Consider the following 22,681-nt stretch of genomic DNA (forward strand, 5'->3'; position numbering starts at 1 on the left):
TTAAAACTGAAACATTTCTATTATTTTAAGAAACTAAATTTATTCATACTTACAGAAGTAAAACAAAATTTTTAGAGATGATTTTACATCATACTAAAAAAGGATATATCGATGATTATCTAAAATCTGACTCAATTTATTTCTGAACGAAAAAAATTTGATGTTTGCCATTTACTTGCCAATCTACACAGTACATTTTTGATTTTATTCATCTTCTCTCATCTATATTCAGAAAATCTTGTGATTGTAATTTTACTGTTGTTATTACCATGTTATCATACACTCACATCATTTGGTAAGTTTGTAAAGACAATAAAGTGTTCATATTATCTATTTTACCAATTGTTTTTCTTGAATAAACAATCAATAGAAGGTCATCCTCCTCTTAGAAGTAATTTAATTTATTTCAATTTATTTTGAAATGAGTGTGTGATTGGTATGTCTTCTTATTCAATCTTTATATATTTTTTCAAATGTTGTTTAAATTAATGCTACAATTTTTATTAACTCTTTCTAAGCTCAAGACTTAGTTTTATTAATCTAAGGCTCAAGCCTTATTGGATGTAAGATGTAGGTAGAGTGAATGAAAAAAAAAACGGCAATTTTTGCTGAAAAGCTTATATTTAGTTACCAATAAATGGTAAAATAATGCTTTTATTAAATGATTTACTTAAAACAAATCTTATTTTAGGCCACATTGTTAAATAGATTGTTCTATGCTGACCAGACAGAATATGCCACGGGATATTCTCAGCGATAGTTTGGCTGTATTGAGGATTGTTGAGGTAAGTATTCATCTTACATCAAATAAAATGACATGTTAAGTTATATTAAAAGTTATGTGCATTATTACAAAGTGATAGGCATACCTTGTTTATGAATAGAATAGATTGGCATCAAAAAGTATTTGCATGTACCTACCTACCTAGTTCATTTTTTTCTGCAACTTTAATGTACAAATTAACAGAAGCTTTTTGCCTTAAAGCTAAAAATACCAAAGAATCAAATTAATTGGGTACCAAAATATTTTGATTTACAAATCAATAAAACCAGAAAATATGAGACATCAAACAGAAATCAATTTCCAGAACATATTTTTGTGAATTTAAGCCATTCCCGATATTTTTGTCATTCAGAAATATGTATTCTGTATTCATGAATATTTTCATGTATTTTTCAGCATGAAGATGAAGAAAATTGGCCATTAGAGGATAACTCATCATGTAAGCAAAATGTAAAAAAAATGACTAATGCTCCGATTAACAACCAACAAAACTATCCCAAAGATGATTGTGCTTGCTACTATAACTATGGGTAAGTTTCACTCTATAACAAAACGTAATATAAATGAAAGGAATAAAATGTATTTAATTATTTTATGATTTGAAATGGGAACTAATGTGATCATACTTTTATACAACGCTTGTTTTGAGTTTCACACATCCAAAATATCAGGCAAATAACCTGAAACATCAGCATGATTGGCTTAATTCCTGTTTTGCTTCCCATTGTCTTTTCAAAACTACATACATGCAATGCGAAATTTTACCAGCAATCATTATAGTAATTAAGCGAAATAAATGATATTTTTCGAGTATCAATTATATTTTAAGTGTCATATTTGTAAAATGTTTACAGTCTCGGAGAGAGTGGGAGTAATCGGCAAAATGATCCTTTATACCAATACAAAACAAGTAGTTTGCCTGCAGCATCTTCCATAAACCAATCATGGGATGAAATTGTATGTTCAGCCTTAAGACTGACACCGGAAGACATTGCTAACCAGCTAACATTGTTGGACTTGGCATCATTCAAAGCAATCAGACCAGAGGAATTGACTACATGCGGCTGGAATAAGCTCAACAAATTGACAGTTGCACCTAATGTTGTCGCGTTTACGAAGAGGTTTAATAGGGTAGATATATTTTCATTCTATACCTAAGAGACAAGCCAACTTTCTTATGTATTTCATTTATTATCTATTTTGATAGCCAGACACATTATTTTAGCCACTGTTTCGAATATTGATGCAAAGCAAGTTTGTTTATTATGTGTAAATATCAAATATTAAAGGAAAAATAAATAGGTAGACTCAATCACACCTCCGAAAGAATCTTATGACTATTTGACTCAAGTGGGTAAATTTCCTGCGACAGACACCTTATTATTGTAAGTGAACCCCAATGTCAGCGGCAGCTTCATGCAATTGAATTGCAAATAAGACCCTGTTATTTTTTTGTATTGAATTGGTTGCATCAAGAGCAGTCCATTTTAACATACTGTCGCTCTGTTTAATACTATTGTGGGTATACACCCACTCATACGAATCATTCACATTACACAGTCATTCATACGAATGAGATCATTCCAATCGTGCTTAGCACAGGTTCTGACAGATTTTATGTGATATAATAATTAAATAATTATGTAGCAATAGCTTAATAGTACAATTTAATTGATTAACCAGTGTTAGGATTTTTATAAATCTTTAGTTATCATTTAACAAGACAAAAAAATAACAACTTGGTGGCTGAAGAAAACAATATTATAAGTAGCCAAAAGGCATAATTTTATTATAACTTTGCAGTGACCTTTCAGAGTGCATTATGTTAAATAAAAACTCGATTTATGTGCATGTATTTTGCGATGAATAAATTTGAAATATTCAATAAATAGTAAAAGATCATGTTAGGGCTATAGGCACTACTGTTGGTTTAGTCCCATAACTGATTAGGTTTTTGTATTTAATTGTAATGTGTTTATTTCATTACAGGTTAGTTTCTGGACCGTACAAGAAATATTAAATAGCCAATCGCCAAAAGGGAGAGCTGAAACGTTAGCACATTTTATAAAAGCAGCAAAGAAGTTACATGATCTTAATAATTTGCATTCACTTTTTGCTATTATTTCCGCACTACAATGTGCTAGCATATATAGGTAAGATTATCTAAACTAAATATAATATTATTTAATGTTACAAGTTACAAATTCGTTATCGTTTTTTTTATCTAATGTTAGGTTGACGAAAACATGGGCATGCTTATCGAAAAAGGATAAGCAGCAGTTTGATAAACTGGCAGAGTTGTTTGGAGAGAAGGATAACTGGACTGCACTGAGAGAATATTTGAAAAGTATAGCATTGCCATGTATACCTTATCTCGGTGAGTATAGTTATTGATAACAATAACAGTTTATATTATGTTTACTGCGATTTCTTTGTTTTTTCAGAAAGCTGTGTGTGTCAACATTCATTATCGGTTTATTTCTGACTCATTAGATGTAATAAAAATGTTTATTACTTGGTCGTTATGAAAGCTGGGTCTGTGTAATTACATAACAATAAATAAGCAATTATATTTGTGTGTAAATATGTGCATAAACACAAGGCCCAGTTTAATGACGGTGGGACACAAGGTGTATTTGTACAGAGATAACAACGAAATTTCTGTTTGCTTATTTATACTGTGGATATAATGGTGGCGTTGCTATTGAATATGTCACTTTAATACCTTTGAATACAAATATTCCATGTATAGCCTGACCAGGAACATAAAAACCCTCGCCATGTTGCGGAAATCTAATGGTACTAATTTCTTTTAATGGCAACAATAACTAAAAACTTCATTGACATGTCACCTTGCATGTCAGTCTATTGCTGTCAAAGTGTAAACAAACTTTATTTTAAATGTGCGCAATTGATTTTGTGAATGAAATTGCTAAAATCTTTTTATAGTCGTGAAAGAATAGTGGTTCACAATGTGTTAAAGTATTTGTCGAAGAGAAATACCAAGGGTTCGGACAATATTTTCATTGAATAATGTTTCCAACAAAGGTTGTCAAATTGACTGACATGTTTATCGTATAGTACAGTCCACTATGAAAATTGGCTGTGGTTTGTTTCAACTACCTATTTTAAAGTTTTTTGTCACTTTCTAAGTGTTGAATTTTATGGAATTGGGAAAGAAGTACCGAGTTTGAAGCGTTCATGAGCAGACATTGCAGTTGAATATTCAAGTTCTGAATTTGATTATTGATGAATAATAAAATAAATCCTACTAGCTCGATTGATGGTTTCATTTAATTTATTTAAACCAGGTTACCTATAATAATATGTTTTCGTTAATTTATGAAAATATTAAATTAGCCCGTAATCCTTAATCCTGATAAATAAAGTTAGCCTATTAATTTAACACAGGTACGACTGTACTCAGTGTTGCACTATCAAATGCGATTGATGCGCCTCTATGCCAGGGTTTTTATGTTCCTGGTCAGGCTATATGATCGATGCGGGGTGGCTGAACTTGTTTCAAACATACTTAGATAGAGCATGTACACAGAACTCGTAAAAAATCCACAAACTCCCACTCGGAATTTGTGACCCAGTGTTTTGCGTTGCGAATTCGAATTCATATCGCACAGATTTGCACTTTTGTATACAAGCCCTTACTCCGATGGCTCAGCGACTCAAAGTGTGTCTTGGTCTCCGATAGGAGATGTCGACATTAACTTATTTATGTACTTCAAACATACTTACTTTCATAAGGACAAAACTGATAAAAGACCTGATTCACATTCTTTTGATTTACTGTATTTTTATTTATTTAAACCGCTCGGGATGGTCCGGTGTTAATTTTATCTGCATACTGCATTTGGATCAATTGTAGTATGCATTTAGTGCAGTATCAACCCAGTAGCATGCTGCATGGCCACCATTCAAGGCTCATGACGTAATGTCCTATCATCATCGCTAGGGCGCATCGCGCTTGTCTGTCTATGGATAGCCAAATATTACAAGTATAACTGAAAGTCGTTTATTTGAATCATCACAGACTCTGGCCTGTGATTGGTTAAATACAGGGTGGCCAAAACAGTGAGGTCTAAAAGAAAAATTTAGATTCCTTACATCAAGGTGTACCTAAATCACCCCCATGTATATTATACGATTGTGCTTAGTTTAGGAGATAGAGTTAATTTTGTGATATTTTAAAAATTTTTGACCTAGTAGGCTTTAAACAGTTTTATCTTTTTTTTGGGTTGACTTTTTTCAGATTTCTTTTTTTCGACAGATTTGTTATGAATTGTAGATGTTTGAAAAAAATAATCACCTTCTTATCTTTGATTCAAGATACAAAAGTTTTGCTAGAAACATTAAAATTATGCTTTTATCAGAACACTATCAAATTTTCAACTTAAAAGTTTAAGTAAAAAAAAGAACTTCCATAGGTCCAAAACCATTTTAAAAACTGCGCCGTTTCCTGAACATTCATAATAATACTATTAAGTACATGTTTTTTTGTATTATTATGAATGTTCAGGAAACGGCGCAGTTTTTAAAATGGTTTTGGACCTATGGAAGTTCTTTTTTTTACTTAAACTTTTAAGTTGAAAATTTGATAGTGTTCTGATAAAAGCATAATTTAATGTTTCTAGCAAAACTTTTGTATCTTGAATCAAAGATAGGAAGGTGATTATTTTTTTCAAACATCTGCAATTCATAACAAATCTGTCGAAAAAAAGAAATCTGAAAAAAGTCAACCCAAAAAAAAGATAAAAATGTTTAAAGCCTACTAGGTCATAAAATTTTAAAATATCACAAAATTAACTCTATCTCCTAAACTAAGCACAATCGTATAATATACATGGGGGTGATTTAGGTACACCTTGATGTAAGGAATCTAAATTTTTCTTTTAGACCTCACTGTTTTGGCCACCCTGTATATTTTTTATAAAAAAATAAGTATGAGTATGAACTCATCATATATTTACAGTAGGAATAGATATTGATACACGAGCTTACTTTACTTCAGCAACAATAATTATTGATGTTCCAACAGGAATTAAAAATTTTAGTTAGTTCTTATTAAAAATCTATTATCAGCAATTCCTTATTTAGGAACTATAATTAGTAAATTGAATTCGAGGGGGATGGAGGGGGCAACATTAAAATTATCACACGAGTTTAATCTGAGTTTTGAGCCTCGTTTCATTTAATTGGCTGAGATATACAAACTCCCTTTTAAATACCGATTACTAGTCTACCGAGACATGTATTGACCATAAACAGCTATGTAATAATGTTTGATGTGAAATAAACGAGTGAATTATTTGCAGGTATATTCCTAACGGACTTGGTGTATATTGATATTGCGCACCCGGCCGGGTCGCCGCACCGCATCGCCAAGATGGCGGTAGTTTTAAAGGCGCTGGAACGCTACCAGACCTCAGAATACGACATACTGCCTCTCCCACATGTAGCCACTTACCTAAACAGCGTCCGGTATATAGAAGAACTACAGAAGTTCCTTGAAGATGATCAATACAAGTAAGATGTTTTGGTTGTAAAGGTAAACTAGTCCGCGCTAGTAATGGAATAAACGATTAAGATGGACTCCAGGGCCCTGATTGCGCTAATTTATAATATCTCTAATTCATTCGCGTTACATCTCTAAACCACACTCCAGTCACGCTCCAGTTGAAGTGCAATTCGGTATCGCGGTAAAGTTCATACGCAATCAAAGACGAAACAATGAATTTAAGCACTTTCCATTAAAAGTCCGAACACCTTATTTTTTTACTAAAACACAGCAAATGTTCGTGAAGCGTTTGACTTGCGTTTGAGATAAAGCTTTCTGTCTGCTTTTACCTTTACAGTTGCATTCCGTTTGCGTTGCAGCCTTGTTTGAACTAGCTGTCAAAGCCGCACCGCGATAAGGATTTGTGCAGTTGAAAATTTAGATGAGAAGAAAGTTCGTCAAAATAAATTGTAAAAGATTGAAGATTCTTTAATTTTATCGTTGAAAAAAGCGCATAATAGAGCGTGCATACAGCGAATGATAGTTATGTAAACTGTATCGAAAATTATATGATGGATAATTGCACTTAAAACCAGATTTAGTATGATAATGCGACTATCCTGCGGTAGGATCTAGTTTGTAGCTATAATATTCGAACATAAAATATCTCATGCTGTGGCGCGCTCACTCTTTATTATTGTTGTCTTCTCACCATTGTTACTGTTTCAGGTTATCGCTCAAGTTGGAGCCGCCCTCACCGATCGGCAGCTGCGCTGGTTCGAAAGAATCTGTCAAAGAGACGGCGCCTCAGGGTCTAACAACACCTTATACTTTGTCGCCCTCGCACCGACTCGGCTCCGGCTCCCTAAGACTGCAAGGCACATACAACCAATCTAAGTTTATCCCAACACACAGAAAGTGTCGCTCTCTAGGTTCCAAGTAAGTAAGCTTTGTATAACAACACCCATGCCATCGCTACTACATTAGTAGAGCTCTATCCTATCGTACTTCCAATAAATTCACTGTCACTTGAGTTAACACTCCTTTGTTTTACACATTTACTGAATTTATGAAGAACCTAAACAGATATAATTTTTACTTTCAAACTGTTTAAAATCTGTTATTAAATTCAATAGATATTTTAATTAAGTTTATTATATCTGGTTGGCGTTTTGTTTACTAATCTCCCTGATCTGTCTACTAATCTTTTGCCTATTCTTGTCTACATTGTGTACACTTGGACACAAACACACAATTAAAAAATCTATTAAAATTCGACCGATTAAAATGGTTCTTGCTACCAGAGACATAATCATGTTTTAATTTATGTTTGACGTTTCAATTATAAACGGTATGTTTTTTTCTTGCGATCGGTACTAGGTTTCGTAGTGCGAGCTTGCCAAGAAATTTTCACAAGGTCAATTTTGGTGTGGGGTGAGTTCTTTATTATGGTTGATGAACAAGATGGCTTGTATTGTGGTAGATCATAAATTAATATAAGTATTTATTATATTAATAACATAGATATGGCATATGTAGGCAATAGCATGTTTTATGCTCGTGAATTTTACTGAAATGTGAAGAAGAAGGCATTTTGGATTTCACATTAAACATTCGATCACACCTTAACGAATGCTGCATGTTGATTAAAAATAAAACAGGTTTTGTAATAATAACATGCACTGCATTCCCTTATTACTTATGAAATTTTCAATATGTCTTCTTTATTGTTAGTCCACATTATTAAATATTTTAGGAATGTTACTTTTTATTTGCGCTACTTGTACATTGCGTTGGTTGTGTGAGACGATGGCGCAAAGCGAAGCTCCATTGCAGACAGAAACAGAAACTAACTTCTCGAATATTAAGAAATGATTTTAGTTTTAATTAGCTGTAAATAAAGTGTTATGTTATTATCTATCACATGAACGTTTAGTTTAAAGAAATTGTGGTGAATGTTAGATGCTTTAATTTATTGTATGATAAGAAACAAAGCTTTCCAGGCATAAAGAACTCAAGTTATAAGATAGCAATAAGACTATCTGTAGGTTCTCAAATGAAATATTGCTTTAGTCGACCTCTATAGACTATCGTTAAGATACTTATTTCCTTTAGCAGAGTAGATAGAAAGCTTAAAGACTTACTAGAGTGAAGATAAATTTGATCGTTGGCATAATTAAGTTTAAGAAAAAAATGAAAACTGTGCTCACGACAGCACATCAACGCAAATGCTGTTGCATATTATGTGGTTATAATATTAACGATTTTCGAAAATGTAGTCTAAAGGTTGGGCCAAACCTGCGCGTGCAGTCTGCGTGCACTGCCGCGTTCGTGTTCCAGACATTTAACATGAAAAAATTCCGCCATTTTAAAATCGGAAACGTCAAAATACAAAGCGAGATCTGTGGGTCTAGACAAAGTGCAAATTATAATCGCAAACCAGTCGAAAAGTGGTCGAAAAGCCCCTTTTTTGTATGGAGTTTTGACGGATTCGATTTTCGATTCGATCAAAAAGTGCGTTTTGTCTAGGGGGGCTTGGGGCGTTATTAGTGTTGTGTTTACGTCGTACGCATACGATGTCGACTGCGTTAAAAAAAATATGAAGATTTTAGTACTTGAAAGTTTCCACTCGGGGCGCTGCACAATCCGTCATACATTTAATGTCACTTTTTTACGCATTCGATATTGAATCCGTTTGAAGAAAACTCACACTACGCCTCCTGATCTCCGAACGCTGCGTGCAGGCCCTGCATACATCGCTTTGGCCAATGACAGGACGCGTTGATGTGAATTCATTGCTACGAATTCATACACGTCTGTCTGATCGTCATCATGTACGCCATCGCGCACACAGACTGCACGCGTTAGTTTGACCGACCCTTGACTAGTACTTACTTTAAATGGCAATATAATATTTTAAAGACAATCATTTGTTTCTATGTTTTGCCTGCTTTTGATAGATAGTGAAGTCTTCTTCTTTCCTCTTTGCCTTGTAGCAAAATGCAAACCTTGCAAGCAGCTTATAAGAAATTCTTCTATAGCCGCCACTTTTTTCCAAGAATCGTAGCAATTATCTAACCTATAATTAATTTTCGGTAAACGGTACGCAAACCACAAAGCTAGGCTGCGTAATTGAGTCATCGCTCCATGACGCATAACTTCCTTAGGGATATTATATCTTCTTTCTCCATTCCTTTGGCCAAATACGAGTCTTTGTGCGCCTGCATCGACAGAGTTACATCTTTTGGGATTTGGAAAGGGATTGTAATCGTATCAACTCGAGGCGGTCAATGTTCTTTGTATGAAACGGCGATACGGTGTTGATCCCTTACCGAGTTGATAAGTCTGCTATGAGCTTAATATTCGCGTATTGCGAATATCAATGGTGGTGATTACCATCAGATGACCTACAAGCTCTTTTGCCCCCTTTTTTATATAAAATGTATATGTAGTATACGTATTATATTGCCGATCTTTGATTTTGCTAGGATTGTTCGTTAGGACGTAATTGAATATCTACTTGTGGCTCGATCTATGTAAACTTGTGCTGTCTAATAGTCCATTCATAGTTCTCTTTTAGATTTCTAGGTATTTAGGTTGTTCTTGTATCAATTTAATTGCGAATAGACTGCGTAACGAACGATACGAACGTAACTGTAGATCGTGTAAAGTTTGTGTGTTTTTTCCAATATTTATTAGACCTTTTAGCTTTCGCGTACTTTGTCGTAATTTGGGGTATCTTCGATATACAGGGTGTTGATTTCATTCCTCGCCATGTTTAAGGAGTTAATTAAGCTTAATCTGATAACGAATCAGTAAAAAAAAATTACTTAAAAAATGTAAAACGAACTTTAACTTTAGTTAGTCAAAGAAAAATACCTATTTACACTGCCTACTTTACGTGCCTTCCTTCAGTAGGCTATCCGACATGATAAGCGAGCAATCCGCGTAGCTCGATGGTGCCGCAGTGTAAACTTATTGCAGTATTGTGAGCCACAGTACCTACAGTTGATGTCGCACGGAAAATATTCGCTAAAAATTCCACTTTCGTTTGTATTTTTTTTTTATGGATAATGCGTTTATATGAGACATAATGGATCACCTAAATAAAAATGGCGAAGATTGAAATCAACACCCTGTATTATGCTTAACGCTTTCTAGCGCTTTTTGGAAACTATCTAGACCCAATGCAAGGACTCAGTGTGATATTAATATAAGGACTAATAAGTCCTTATATCTCTGATCAAAGTGTGCGAGAACCTTTAAATATTCCGTTTCTATAATTATAATCCACAAAAATGGACCACTATTGATACAGAAATTAAAGATGTCCTTTTGTAAAACCTATGGACATCATTAAATAATTAATAACTAATATTTTTTAAGATAACAATTAAAGTTGACAAGTTTTTTATTTATTATATTTTTATTACGATGATAATTGTAATAATACTAGGGCACTATTTAAGTTGTGAGCCTCGACAACATAACGTATTTTTAGACGACATCTGATACTTTTAATGAAAAGTTTGACATTTTTGACTACAACCTTATTCAAAACTTTTTATCATTTGAGCACGTTTTGTATTATTAACATTAAATTGAAAATTATCTTGACTACAAAAACATGGAATTGACTTGCGGAAATTTTCGCGCGAAGATTTATTATAACTTTCGACGTGGTTGATCAATAAAAAACTGAAGCGGTCAGCTAAATTTCACTTTTGGTGATAAAGATCTGTCCTTTACCATTGTAAAACGCTAGTTTAAGAAGTATAATATTGTATGTAATTGGCTCACCAGTGAACTTTGCGAAAGTCGTCCAAAATGACTAATAGTGGCGGAAAACATTGGTGTTGTCAGAAAAATGGAAGATAAACCTCATCATGTGATGTATCGTAGGATTGAGATAATCCTAGGCATTAATTCCACTAGCAGTAATAAAATATTGTATGACCATATTATGGTTAATACGTTTTTTTCTCGCTGGATGTCACAAAATTTTTCAAACGCTCAATAGGACGCTTGTGTCGTTTAGTCCTTGGAAATGTTTGATAAATACGTTTAAAAAGCTTTAAAAGCCGTTTTTAAAATTGTGACAGTTGACGAATTAAGGATCTATGCATAATGATCCTGAAAATAAACAGCTATCGACTATGGAGGTGTTTTAAGATGAACCAATTCCAACAAAAGTCCCATGCGCTCGGAACACTTTGAAACTTACGGTCGCCTATTTTTCCGAAATATCCGATTATATGACAGAAACGTCACTAGAGAAATTTAGAATGGTTAATTCTTAATAGTAAACAGCCACTTTTTTTCCAAAAGTCTTCAGTTTAATAAGGGAAACTGACCAGCATAGTCGAATCGCCATTCGTGACGAAAATGTGAGCTTTTACACGTCTCGTCAAACAACTGACTATTTGAACACTCAAAATATGAAATAAACAGGTCCAACGCTACAAAATTCTTGCTTGGAATCTAAACACTTCTTTTGGTACCCATATATTAAAATTAAATGCGTGAACAGCGATTTATGTAGCCAGAAGCAACTGTCGGTGCGGTCAAAAACCATGCTTTGGAGGTGCCTCAAGCTGAGTGGAAAAAATGCTATGAAAAGTGTTTCGGACACATTAAAAAGTACATAAATCATGAAAGACAATACCAATAAACGCAATCAATACCATTTTAATAATAAACTACTTTGTTTTCATAGTTAGGCTCACAACTTAAATAGTGTCCCACGTATTAGTAGCACTATCAAATAAAATATTCCACTATGGACATTTTGCTTAAACCTTGTTATCTTTAACGCTTAAACCGCTGAGCTTCAACTTCCTTAAGTTACGATAGTATCCGATTTTTAAAGTTTGTTCCTGATACTGAATAAGCTGTTTGGCGTTTGTTTTCTTTGCTTTAGCTCGGGGTCGCTCGAGCGTTGCAAAAAATACAAATTCTATTAGAGAAGCTTCTTGCTATTTAATATTTAAATGCCCGGCGTAGTTATTTTTCTTCTTCTTTGTTATTTTCCAATTGAAAGGGGTGAATTTATCAGAAGAATGTTAATCGCCTGATCAAAGTCAAGCCAATGAAGCGGAAGACATTGGTGTAGAATTTAATTAGATGCAGATGCTAACACAATGCAGGGATTAAAGAAACGTGGCATTAATAATCTCGCTGATAAAAACCGTAATGTTTTTCCATACATAGAGCCTGATAGAGATGTAATTGTGATCAGCGGATTGCTTGGCAACAATTTTCAAAAAATTGTATTCATTTAATTAAGTCCTAAAATGTATCCTTTCAAATCCGCTGGCCATAAGAAATTTTTTGAGTCTTGAAAAAATTTGCCTGTATTTATCTAAACAAATATATTAGATTATTTTTGAGTGCGTTTTTCAATTTAATTTAGGGAATTATAAGTATGATTATGTCTGGTGTAAATGATTAAAAATACAAACTTGAAACTCGTTCTATACCGGCATGCGCTAGCTTCGTCTAGATATCATTTTTCGCACTTCCAACACTGGTCATAGTATTGCGAGTGATTTGTACATATTCATTAATTTGCTATCACATGTTACATAACATTTACACGATTTACATAACAGACGTTTTGTGTACTAATTATTAAAATATGCCGATAATATTATGATTTATATTCACGCTGGCATTAGTATAGTAATGCTTACTAGTATGTAGTTATACACTGTAACAGATTTCACTTCTAATTTAAGGTAAAGTTTATTTAAGAGGGTTTTGTATAAATAACTCAGTGTACTATTGCACTTTGTATGCGTGGTTTGTTCCACTCTCGGCACTTAGCTAGAAAACTTCAATTTAAATCTATACTTATAATAAATCTGTAGAAAGGTCAATTCTGTATATGAAATATAATAATATTTTCAAGATAACTATCAGGGGGTGATTAGTGATCGATACTGATGCCAAAAATGTAATCAGTAAAATTTTTGACTGTCTGTCTGTCTGTCTGTATGTTCCTCATAGAAACAAAAGCTACTCGACGGATTTTAACGAAACTTGGTACAATTATTCTTCGTACTCCTGGGCAGGTTATAGTATACCTACTTAAGAATTCCCACGGGAACGGGAATTAGTGGGAAAATCCTTTTGTATGAAAAATCTAAACCGCTTAAGTTGGACGCTTGAAATTTGGCATGCAGGTATCTTAGTAAACTTAAAGCTTAGTTACAACAGGATATTGCAAAATTCCCACGGGAACGGGAGTTAGCGGGAAAAAACATTTTTATGAAAAAATCTAAACCGCGTAAGATTATAATATGAAGGGGGTAAAAAAACGGGATCCACGCGTACGAAGTCGCAGGCGGCCGCTAGTATTATAATAATAAGTGTGAAAGAAATATTACTTGACGTTTGTCTACCAGCTTATTCCATCAAATAATATGGGTTAGTTCTTAAAAACTATAAGATAGCCTATTAAAACTGAAATTGCATAATATTAACCCGTTGACAGCCACAAGCGCATTTCGGCTTTCCCTTCTATATGCGAGCTCGGTGAGACTATAAAGCAGGGGTGCAAGCTCAAAAATCACATTGATTTGATATAAATGTACTTAGTTGCTTTTTTAAATAAATATGACTTCTTTTTCAAATTAAATAATACTTATTTTTAGATATTTTTAGTTTTTTAAATAAGGATTTTTAATGGTCTCGACGAACAATATAGAAACCAAAGTGGTCTCTGGTCCAGAATAAGGCTCTGTTGGTCGGATACAACAAAGAGCAGGTGTAGTAAAGCGTTCAGTAAACAGTGTCGGGCTCGTAATAAGCTCCGGGGCTTGGAGCAGCTTGCTTGTCTTACGTCGCGGTGCGCGATCCACTTGATATTGAAACGCCACTGCAACACTAAAGCATAGAGCGCCTCGTAAATCCGCAACACTGTAGACACAGCGATTTAGAAATTGCTAGCTAATTCTGGTACGAGAATTATTGTTAAGCATTCTCAAACTCACTCAAAGTTGGTTTCAAACAAGTTGGTATAAAGAACGGACGACTTATGACACCTGTTAATAAATATTAAACATACAAGTTTAAAGTTGGGCTTGAAAGTTTGACACTCGCTTACTCAATTGCTAGCTAGTTTGAAACTAACTCCTTTTATCTGGTGGTTGCTGGATAGTTGCCACCATATTTTGAACTTTATTCAAAATTCTAAAAGGTTCGTAACCAGTGAAGCATATTTTTCTTTACGCTGTTAAAGTGTTAACTTGTGCAGTTGGTAAGTGACAAAACATGACAGCGTCATTATTACACGAAATTGGACATGCTTTAAAACACTGCCTTCCGGAAAATTATTTTGTTGTCTAACGCCCGTTTCCCATACTCAATCCTTGTCCAAATTGGGATTTTAACCGTCAAATTTGAATCTGTTTTAGATGCGGTTACTTTAATATTGTTTAAATAGTCATATAAAGAATAAAACTTCGAAAACCGTCTATATTTTGACCAAAAACATATTAAAATTTGACAGTTGACGGACGGATTTGGATTAGGATTGAATATATTATAAAACCAGCATAAGACGAAATACCAATCTTCAGCAATTAATTTTCCATAATGATTTAAATTATGGTTAGTTTACCAAAATGTACCTAAGCATATTGAGTAAATTGGCAGATCTATACAGAAAGTTAACAGTATACTGTTAAAATGTTGATCTCCTTTTAGAGTTATTCTGGCGATAAGCCTAAATCTAAACATGCCATTTAAAGTCAATTAGGGCAAGCTTATCCTATGCAACGAACGAAGTCTACTCAAAATAAACTTTTTACTAGTTAACATTGCTGTGACAAAGTGGAAAATATACCTATTTTAGTGTCTGTAATTGTGATTCCATAATTTCTCAGATTTCTTATTAATCAGTGAGATATCATACCACTCATTTATTAATAACGAAATCTGAGAAACTTGAAATTTGTCAGGTAGGTTCCTTATAGAGAACGTAGAGTTCCAGTAAGAACGGGTTTTACGAAACCCTTAAGGGGTAAAACGGGGTCCACGCGTGCATAGTCGCGGGCGGCAGCTAGTTCTTTTATAAATAAGACCAATTTTTTGTGCAGTATCTTCGGCAAGAGTCATACAGAGGAAAAAGTTGACGAGAAGACTCCAGCCGGTTCAGTCAATTTGCTGGACGACACGTTATTGGAGTCGCCAGGCTCCGTGGCGGGAGACAAAATGTCGCAGTCCCTGCCTCATAGGTAAGCGCGCAGTATGACTATCAGAGACGATTTGATTATTTATGCCGCATATATCTGCGTGGTTGTAAAAATAAGTTTTCCGGTTCATTTGTAATAGTTTACTATGGATTAGTTTAGCAAAGTAATTAATTTTAACTAGGTAAGTAATCCCATTATTCTTTTGGCGAAATGACATAAAAATCCATACAGCAGTACCTACTTATAGCAGTCTGTCTTTAAACTCGATTAACACAAACTAAGCGCGGTCAATTTTAATCATGAAAACACGTGTAAATTAAATTATTTAGTGCGATGGCCAAGTCAATATATTTATGTAAAACGTTAAAGATTTCCTGGCCTGGACTTGGTATTACATGGATCTCACAACTTTATACCGTAGAACAACTGAGTTGCGAGGCTTGGTTTTTTTGACAAGTATTGTTTTTGATGGGATTATGTTATACATGAACAATGTGTAAACTTAAAATTTAAATGGACGCTGATTTTGTTAATTGTGCCGAAGTCCGGAAAAGCTCAGTCAATTTTGTGTGTAATTTTGCCACAAGTGAATTCCCATGCTTTGGTGAGAGCCGAAAGTAGATTAATGCCGTAGTAAAATGACAAAATGGACAAGTTCCCAGCACATGGCCTGAGGCGCCGTCAAAAAAACCTCGCGCGGCGGATATTCGGCTCTGTCGAAGCGAAAAATGCCCACTACGCTTGTCAACTTTTTTTAAAATACTTTTTTGTGCGAAAACGTCATCTGCATTTTCTTTTCAGCAATTTATCGAGATCTGAGCCATTGGAATGCGACTTCCAAGGCTTCGTCCGAAGGAAAACTATCACAAAAGATGGCAGAAAAATATCACTATCATCCTGGCAGAGATATTGGCTGCAGATATCTGGAAACATACTTGTTTTTTATGCGTCGAAATCCTTCAAAGGGTAAGTCTGAAGTGTTGAATTGATATTATTTCCAATGCTCTTATGAAGTAAGCTGCTTACAAGCTCGCGGCGAACGTTCCCTCGTATCTATATAATCTTTTACGTTAAACGTTTCTGAATTTTGTGCAGCGCTTTTTCTCAGCACAAGCCAAATGTTTGTTTCAGAGCATTAGTAGACTACCTAAGAGCTAAATTTTGTAAATATTTACCTACTCGTAATTCATTTAGTCCACACTTATTTTTGACTAGACTTTGCCCGCGGCTTCACCCGCGTGAAATGTAGTTTGTCAAAGATTATTAATAATGATACTGTAAAGAGTCATCAAAATCCGTTCAGTAGTTTTTGCGTGAAAGAGTACCTAACAAACATGTTAACATCCAGATATCTAGACATCCATACAAACTTTCGCATTTTTGATATTAGTAAGATTTTAAAGATGTCATCATTGTCAGCTTTCTGCGTTACCGAAACATAATTTATGAGTAGTCAAATTAAAATTTTAATAACTTTACCCATTATTATCTCTGTATACTTTATTGAATAGTAAATACATGTTATTTATAATTAATTAGTGCCTTTTAACATTGCCCTATCATCGAACAAACAACATTTAACTAAGTCTATCTTTGATTTACGTAACCATCTTGTTTGATGAATACCTGTGGAGTTCGTAAAAGCCGTTTAATGGCGTTAATACGACAAATTGTATTTGCTAGGCCTTTTGGAATATAAACAGCTGACACCTCGTACTAAGTGCCACAAGTTTAGGTTCCCACGAATACCTAGATTTTGCAAGTGACGAGGGTGGGCAACTGCCGCTAAATAAATTATGAGGCACCGCGCCGCGTTGACGCGAGTTCACGGAGCCTTCTACATACTAAGTATTTGAAGCAATTTAGGTCGTTAAAGCCCCAGCACATATGCTACTTCTAGCATCGGCAATCGGCAATTAGCCGCTTTTTAGAACCAGAATGCAGCGACCACATATTTCACGCCAAGCACAACGCCAAACGCGGCGATCGAGACTCTTTTCGGAAGCTCGACGCTGCGATGACAGCAGTCGCTAAAACGCGCGATTCCGATACCGGGTCCGAATGCATGAAGTTGCGAAATCGCGATGCTACATGGATAGTCACTAAAGCGCGCGATTCTGATACCGCGTCCGAACGCATGAATTCGCGGAATCACGATGTTGTATCGATACAGTCGCAAAGTCGCCCATTGCCGATGCTAAAAGTAGCATGTCTGCTGTGGCCCAAAAGGTGGCCTTTCACGATAGCGCCATTTGGGCCATCTTTCTTTTCATGCGCATCTTTAGTGTTCTTTTAGCTTCTTGGTTATTTACCACGCCTCTAGTTAGCACGTTAATTGGGTTTGTCACTCGTACTCGCGGTAAAAGCGAGGATAAACATGATGTTTTAGAATGAGAATTCTCTAAATGCTTTTACATTTTCGAACTTGGATTTTATCTCGACTCTATTTCTTCTTTAATTAGTTTCTGTCTGTGCCTCTAATGCCGTAGATCTGGAAGTGTACATAAACAAAACCCATAACATTATAATAAAAAAATAATAAGTTATCAATAAGTAATACCGCGCGAGCCGCGCTTTACGAGTACGTTAAAGATATACATATTGCGAAACTCGAGTGTTTTATAGTGTACTGTTTTAACAGGACAAACCGCAGTGATTTTCGCATCGAGCGTTGCAAAGTTCTGTCGTTGGACGGCTGGATAGCTTCGTGGTGCGACGTAGACGCGGCGGACGCTTTCCAACTGGTCAACCACCACTCCGGAACTCTATACAAGTTCAAGTAAGTAATGCGGAATTGCCGTTTCAGAAGTAGTTTCCAACTAAACTTGGACTGTGGACAGTGAGTAATTGAATCGATATTGGAATGATTTAGGTTTAAATGCTTTCGAAGACGTAGTTAAGTTTTCAGAATCCAGTTGTAACCGTTCATTAGTTCTGACAAATCTTTTGGGGCTTCATTATATTTTAAGGTGTACCTTTTATGCAACAATTATCATGTAAAAGGTGAAGCCCAACGTGTTGCTAAGTGACGCAATTAGAGGAATGGTTTAGCATTTGTTTCCGTCAAAGGACGCGCTGTCGTGTATTATTTAGAAGCCAAATACGTTGACATCAAACAAACAAATATTGCCTGATGAATACCCACAATAAATAAATTGTATCATGTCTATGTCCTTTTAAGTGCAGCTGAAGAACAAACTTTCGCGACCAACTTGTGGTACTTAAAAGGAACTTAAATATTCCGCTTGTTCTAGAACTGGCTCCGAATCAACCGCCAAACAATGGGTGACGAAGATCGAAGAAGTCACGAACAAAATAGTGAAACCCTTGCCCGCCAACCTCATGTCTTTCGAGTAGCCGAAAACCTCTACAGCAGTACGTATGTACTTAAATTATATGTACTTTGATCCAACCATAGAAACATAGCGTACCTATATCTGAACAACTGATAACAAACATTTGTAATGTGCCTAATACAATATATTAGGCACACACGCTTCTCTAATCATGAACAACAAATATTTATTGTTTACATTAAGGGTTGTTACCACCGGTAAATTGGTGTTTACTTTATAGTCATTTCACAGTTATTATTTTACTGTTATTACATCATAACAAACATTTGTGCACAACTAACGACGATTATCTATACATATAAAAAATTATAGCATTGAACGTTTAATTCACACATAAATGTACTCTCACGATTTAAAATTTATTCGCCTCGATATTATTTATAATTTTCTCAACTGCACTATTCTTTTAAATTTGATTACAAATTAAGAAATAAATAAAATACAAAATATTCAACTCGTCAAAATAGTAATACTAGGTAACTATTTTTTTATAATATTCATATAAAATAAGAGGTAAGTATTAGAATATTGCTTTTTTTATTATCAGTTCTCAATTTGCAATGTAGGTACACAGATTGAAGTCTATTTTTTTAAAAGGAGTTTAGTTTTTAAACATGTAATCTAATGAAAGTATAACTTTAGGGCAACTTAAGGATCTTTTTACCCCTAAGTATTTTATTATACATATAAAGTCGTAAAGATATTTTAATATCTTTGGGCAATCCCGGTTGATCTTGAAGCAAGTTTTTTACATGTTAAAGTTTTGGGTTGAGCCCATATTCTGTACTTATATCTCATTTACTCATGACAGTTAACAGTGTTGTCATGTGCCATTAAATTGAATCTATATGTACACTTATTGTTATGTAACTAGCCCCTAAGTAATAAAACGAAGTAAGGGGAACGTTTTATACCTATTATAAATACTCCATGTTATTTTTTCCTAGTATTAAATCCATGACATTTATCATTATCTATTTTGCAACTTAATTTTAATTGTTAACCAAATTAACGCAAAACTGATACGAAAAAGTATTGTGATTACATGTGTCTGTAGATGACTAGGATAGTATTTGACAATGTTATCAATATAATATTCTAAAAAGTGACCATAGACTAGAACCGTGACAAGGTATTCATTGGTATGCGTTTGTTGATTATAGTAAAAATAAGAAGGCATTATTAATAGCTGAGTAAATAATAGCCAATAGTGCAAGATCTTTGTCTATGGAAGTCGATATAGCTGTTGTACACAGTTCAATCTCACATCACAAGTACTTCACACGGTTTTTTGAGTAGGTAGTAACACTACTACTACACATCCACAATAATGTAATTTAGAAATATTAAGTACACTTTCAATCTACTGCTTTGTCATGTTCCGTGTTAAATTGACCCGTATAAAGAACACATTAGGGTTTAAATATGCGTCTAAAAAGTATATATTGAATGAAATAAGTCTTTAATTAGATCTTATCACTAGCCTCATTTAGTTTTTAGTTCAACTGCGATAGTGTTTGTTTAAGTATATAATACATCACATAATGTGATATAATTTCTACAATAATGTTACTGTAATAAGCATGCGTATCATCTGAGCTCTTTGAACCCATTGGGGATATGACGACGGAGTTTGTATGACATTTGTATCGAATGAGTTTGCATTATTCCATTTGTTGCTTTGCGCTCATGGTGCTTTCACAACGATTGCACCTGAGACTCGCTTGCTCAACAATTGTAGCTTGTTATGAGTAGTCTGGGACTTTGTGTTGCGAGCGTACAAAGTGATCGAGGGAAAGCCCATTTTAAAACAAACGCTTGCGGCTATTATCCAGTAGTGCCCACGGCTCCTTAGGTAAATAATTGACCAGTGATCAGCCCGTTTGTATTTGTTTTCAGCCGGGCCATGCTAGTACGCGAGTCGTATTGTTTTCGTATTGAATCTCGAAACCCTAAAATTATATTGTGTAAAAGTCCGTCCGGGCAATCATACGTACCGCGTTACAATTCGTCGTTGTCAATAAAAACGAAACAAGTTGTGTGTTTAAATTTAGTTTAAAATGAATGATGAAGTACACATTAAGGCCGCACCATAACGCATATCCGAAATGGGCCAAAGATAAATTTTGGTGTGGCCTCAATTAACGTGTTTGGCTTAAAGTACGCAGTGAACTCCGTCTGCTGGACTTCAAGAACGTAGCAAGCTACTCTACGTGTGCTAGGCTTATAATACGTAGCTAACGTGTGTTAGGTTTAAAGCACGTAGCTATCCACACAACGTGTGTTAGCCTTAAAGAACATAGTGCGCTACGCAGCGTTCGTAGGGCTTGAGTACGTAGCTAGCCACGCAATGTGTGTTAGTTAGCCTTAAAGACCATGGTTCGCTACGAAGCGTTTATAGGCCTTACGTAGCTAGCCACTCAACGTGTGTTAGTTAGCCTTAAAGACCATAGTTCGCTACGCAGCGTTTGTAGGGCTTAAAGTACGTAGCTAGCCACGTAACGTGTGTTACCCATAACGTACGTAGTGAGCCAGCCTAGGCTATAAACTATGGAGCGAAACACGCAACGTTCAGGAGGGCGCATGACTATAAAATAATTAGATATGTAGTCAGGTGCTATTTCAGTGGGTATTGTTAACGATGCGTGATAATAAGTATAGCAATGAATTAGTATGTATTCTGTCTGTATAAATTAATTTAGGTATCTTATTACTTTACAGTCGACTATCAATGACGTATACTTATCACAATTTTAGAATCAATAACAAAATATATCTTAATTACGATACATCATTATTATTTGGTGCCATTGTTAAGTTTAGGTATTTTAAAACGTTACGAACAAACTTAGTTACCACTTTTGTGCTTACATTAATGTCCATGAGTTAACTAGACAGGTGTTAAGACGATGGTTATACACTAGGAATGTTAATGTAATATGCTGCTATAATTGGTAAATATTACATTAAAATAAAATATATATTGTCGGTGTTTAAAGACCCAGAACATTCGGTACATCTCGCTAGCCATATTACATTTGCATTGATACACACAAGCGTCGTCTAAAATGTTCTTTTCTGAGCCACGGACTGTGTTCTACAGTTTATATTTTAGATTTGAGAAAACTGTAACACTTTCGCAGTAAACGACGCGAGGTGACAAAATTAAATTGAAGGCCTTAACGCTTCTTAGAACGCCTCTTGCAGTCGCCTTTAAGACAGTATCTTTTAAGTTGAGTATTTTTAAGCTTATTGCAATTTTCCGCCTCTTTATTTTTACAGGTAAGGCATGTTATAGATAGAATAAGTGTAACGAATGTCTCAAAGGATTCAGCAATATTTGTTGTATTTGTTCTTTACCTACTGTTTGTTTAAATGCAACAAAAACTGTGTTTCATCTTTTATTTGTACGACTCAGAGCGGCGTCGTTAGTCAAAGAGGGGGAGGTTAGGGGAGGCAAGATTATGCAGATACGTTGCCTTCACGATTCTGAAATTGACACCGTAACTACTTCTTATTTCTATCAGTAAGTTTCGTAGCTTGCTCTAAAATGGTCTGGGTCAAAGCAGTTGAAACTTCGCTTTACACAAGCAAAGCGTTTAGTGGCGTTTACAGCACGTGTGAAACTTGCTATCAAATGCTTTGTTTGTATGCACGTCTTGCCTCTCTGAGTTGAAGTGAGCTTCATCATGGCTGGTGTACTTCTAAAACAGCATTGCAGATATCGTATCTTCTTTGCACCTCTACTTACCTCTCCTGAAAATCTGTGTACCTCCGCGCATACATAAACTTTATTATAAGAAACAAGGTGTTTTGTCGCTCTACGTGTAAACGA

At 34.8% G+C, this 22,681-nt stretch overlaps 1 protein-coding gene across 2 annotated transcripts; it reads left to right on the forward strand.

Moving 5' to 3' along the window:
- Positions 1-174: 174 nt before the first annotated feature.
- Positions 175-19,316, forward strand: RalGPS (Ral GEF with PH domain and SH3 binding motif). Of its 2 annotated transcripts, none has more exons than XM_028318395.1 (12): positions 175-295; positions 692-785; positions 1,181-1,314; positions 1,639-1,915; positions 2,774-2,937; positions 3,019-3,161; positions 6,112-6,322; positions 7,023-7,232; positions 15,395-15,532; positions 16,292-16,456; positions 18,132-18,269; positions 18,745-19,315. In XM_028318395.1, the coding sequence occupies exons 2-12, from the start codon at positions 717-719 to the stop codon at positions 18,845-18,847; spliced, it is 1,752 nt and encodes a 583-aa protein (XP_028174196.1). In that variant the 5' UTR covers positions 175-295; positions 692-716; the 3' UTR covers positions 18,848-19,315. The 2 variants fall into 2 exon arrangements, with proteins under 2 accessions (XP_028174196.1, XP_028174197.1); XM_028318396.1 differs by lacking the exon at positions 175-295 and adding an exon at positions 376-436 and having other exon boundaries at positions 18,745-19,316.
- Positions 19,317-22,681: the final 3,365 nt, after the last annotated feature.

This window comes from Ostrinia furnacalis, unplaced genomic scaffold (assembly GCF_004193835.3).
Source record: "Ostrinia furnacalis isolate ACB-3 unplaced genomic scaffold, ASM419383v2 OfSCF6815, whole genome shotgun sequence".
Classification (NCBI taxonomy): domain Eukaryota; kingdom Metazoa; phylum Arthropoda; class Insecta; order Lepidoptera; family Crambidae; genus Ostrinia; species Ostrinia furnacalis.

Bases quoted from the DNA above. Each gene is read 5' to 3' on its own strand.
- RalGPS (XM_028318395.1), top strand. From the start codon at position 717: ATGCTGACCAGACAGAATATGCCACGGGATATTCTCAGCGATAGTTTG. The intron at 786-1,180 runs GTAAGTATTCAT...TGTATTTTTCAG, and splicing joins CTGTATTGAGGATTGTTGAG to CATGAAGATGAAGAAAATTG. The intron at 3,162-6,111 runs GTGAGTATAGTT...AATTATTTGCAG, and splicing joins GCCATGTATACCTTATCTCG to GTATATTCCTAACGGACTTG.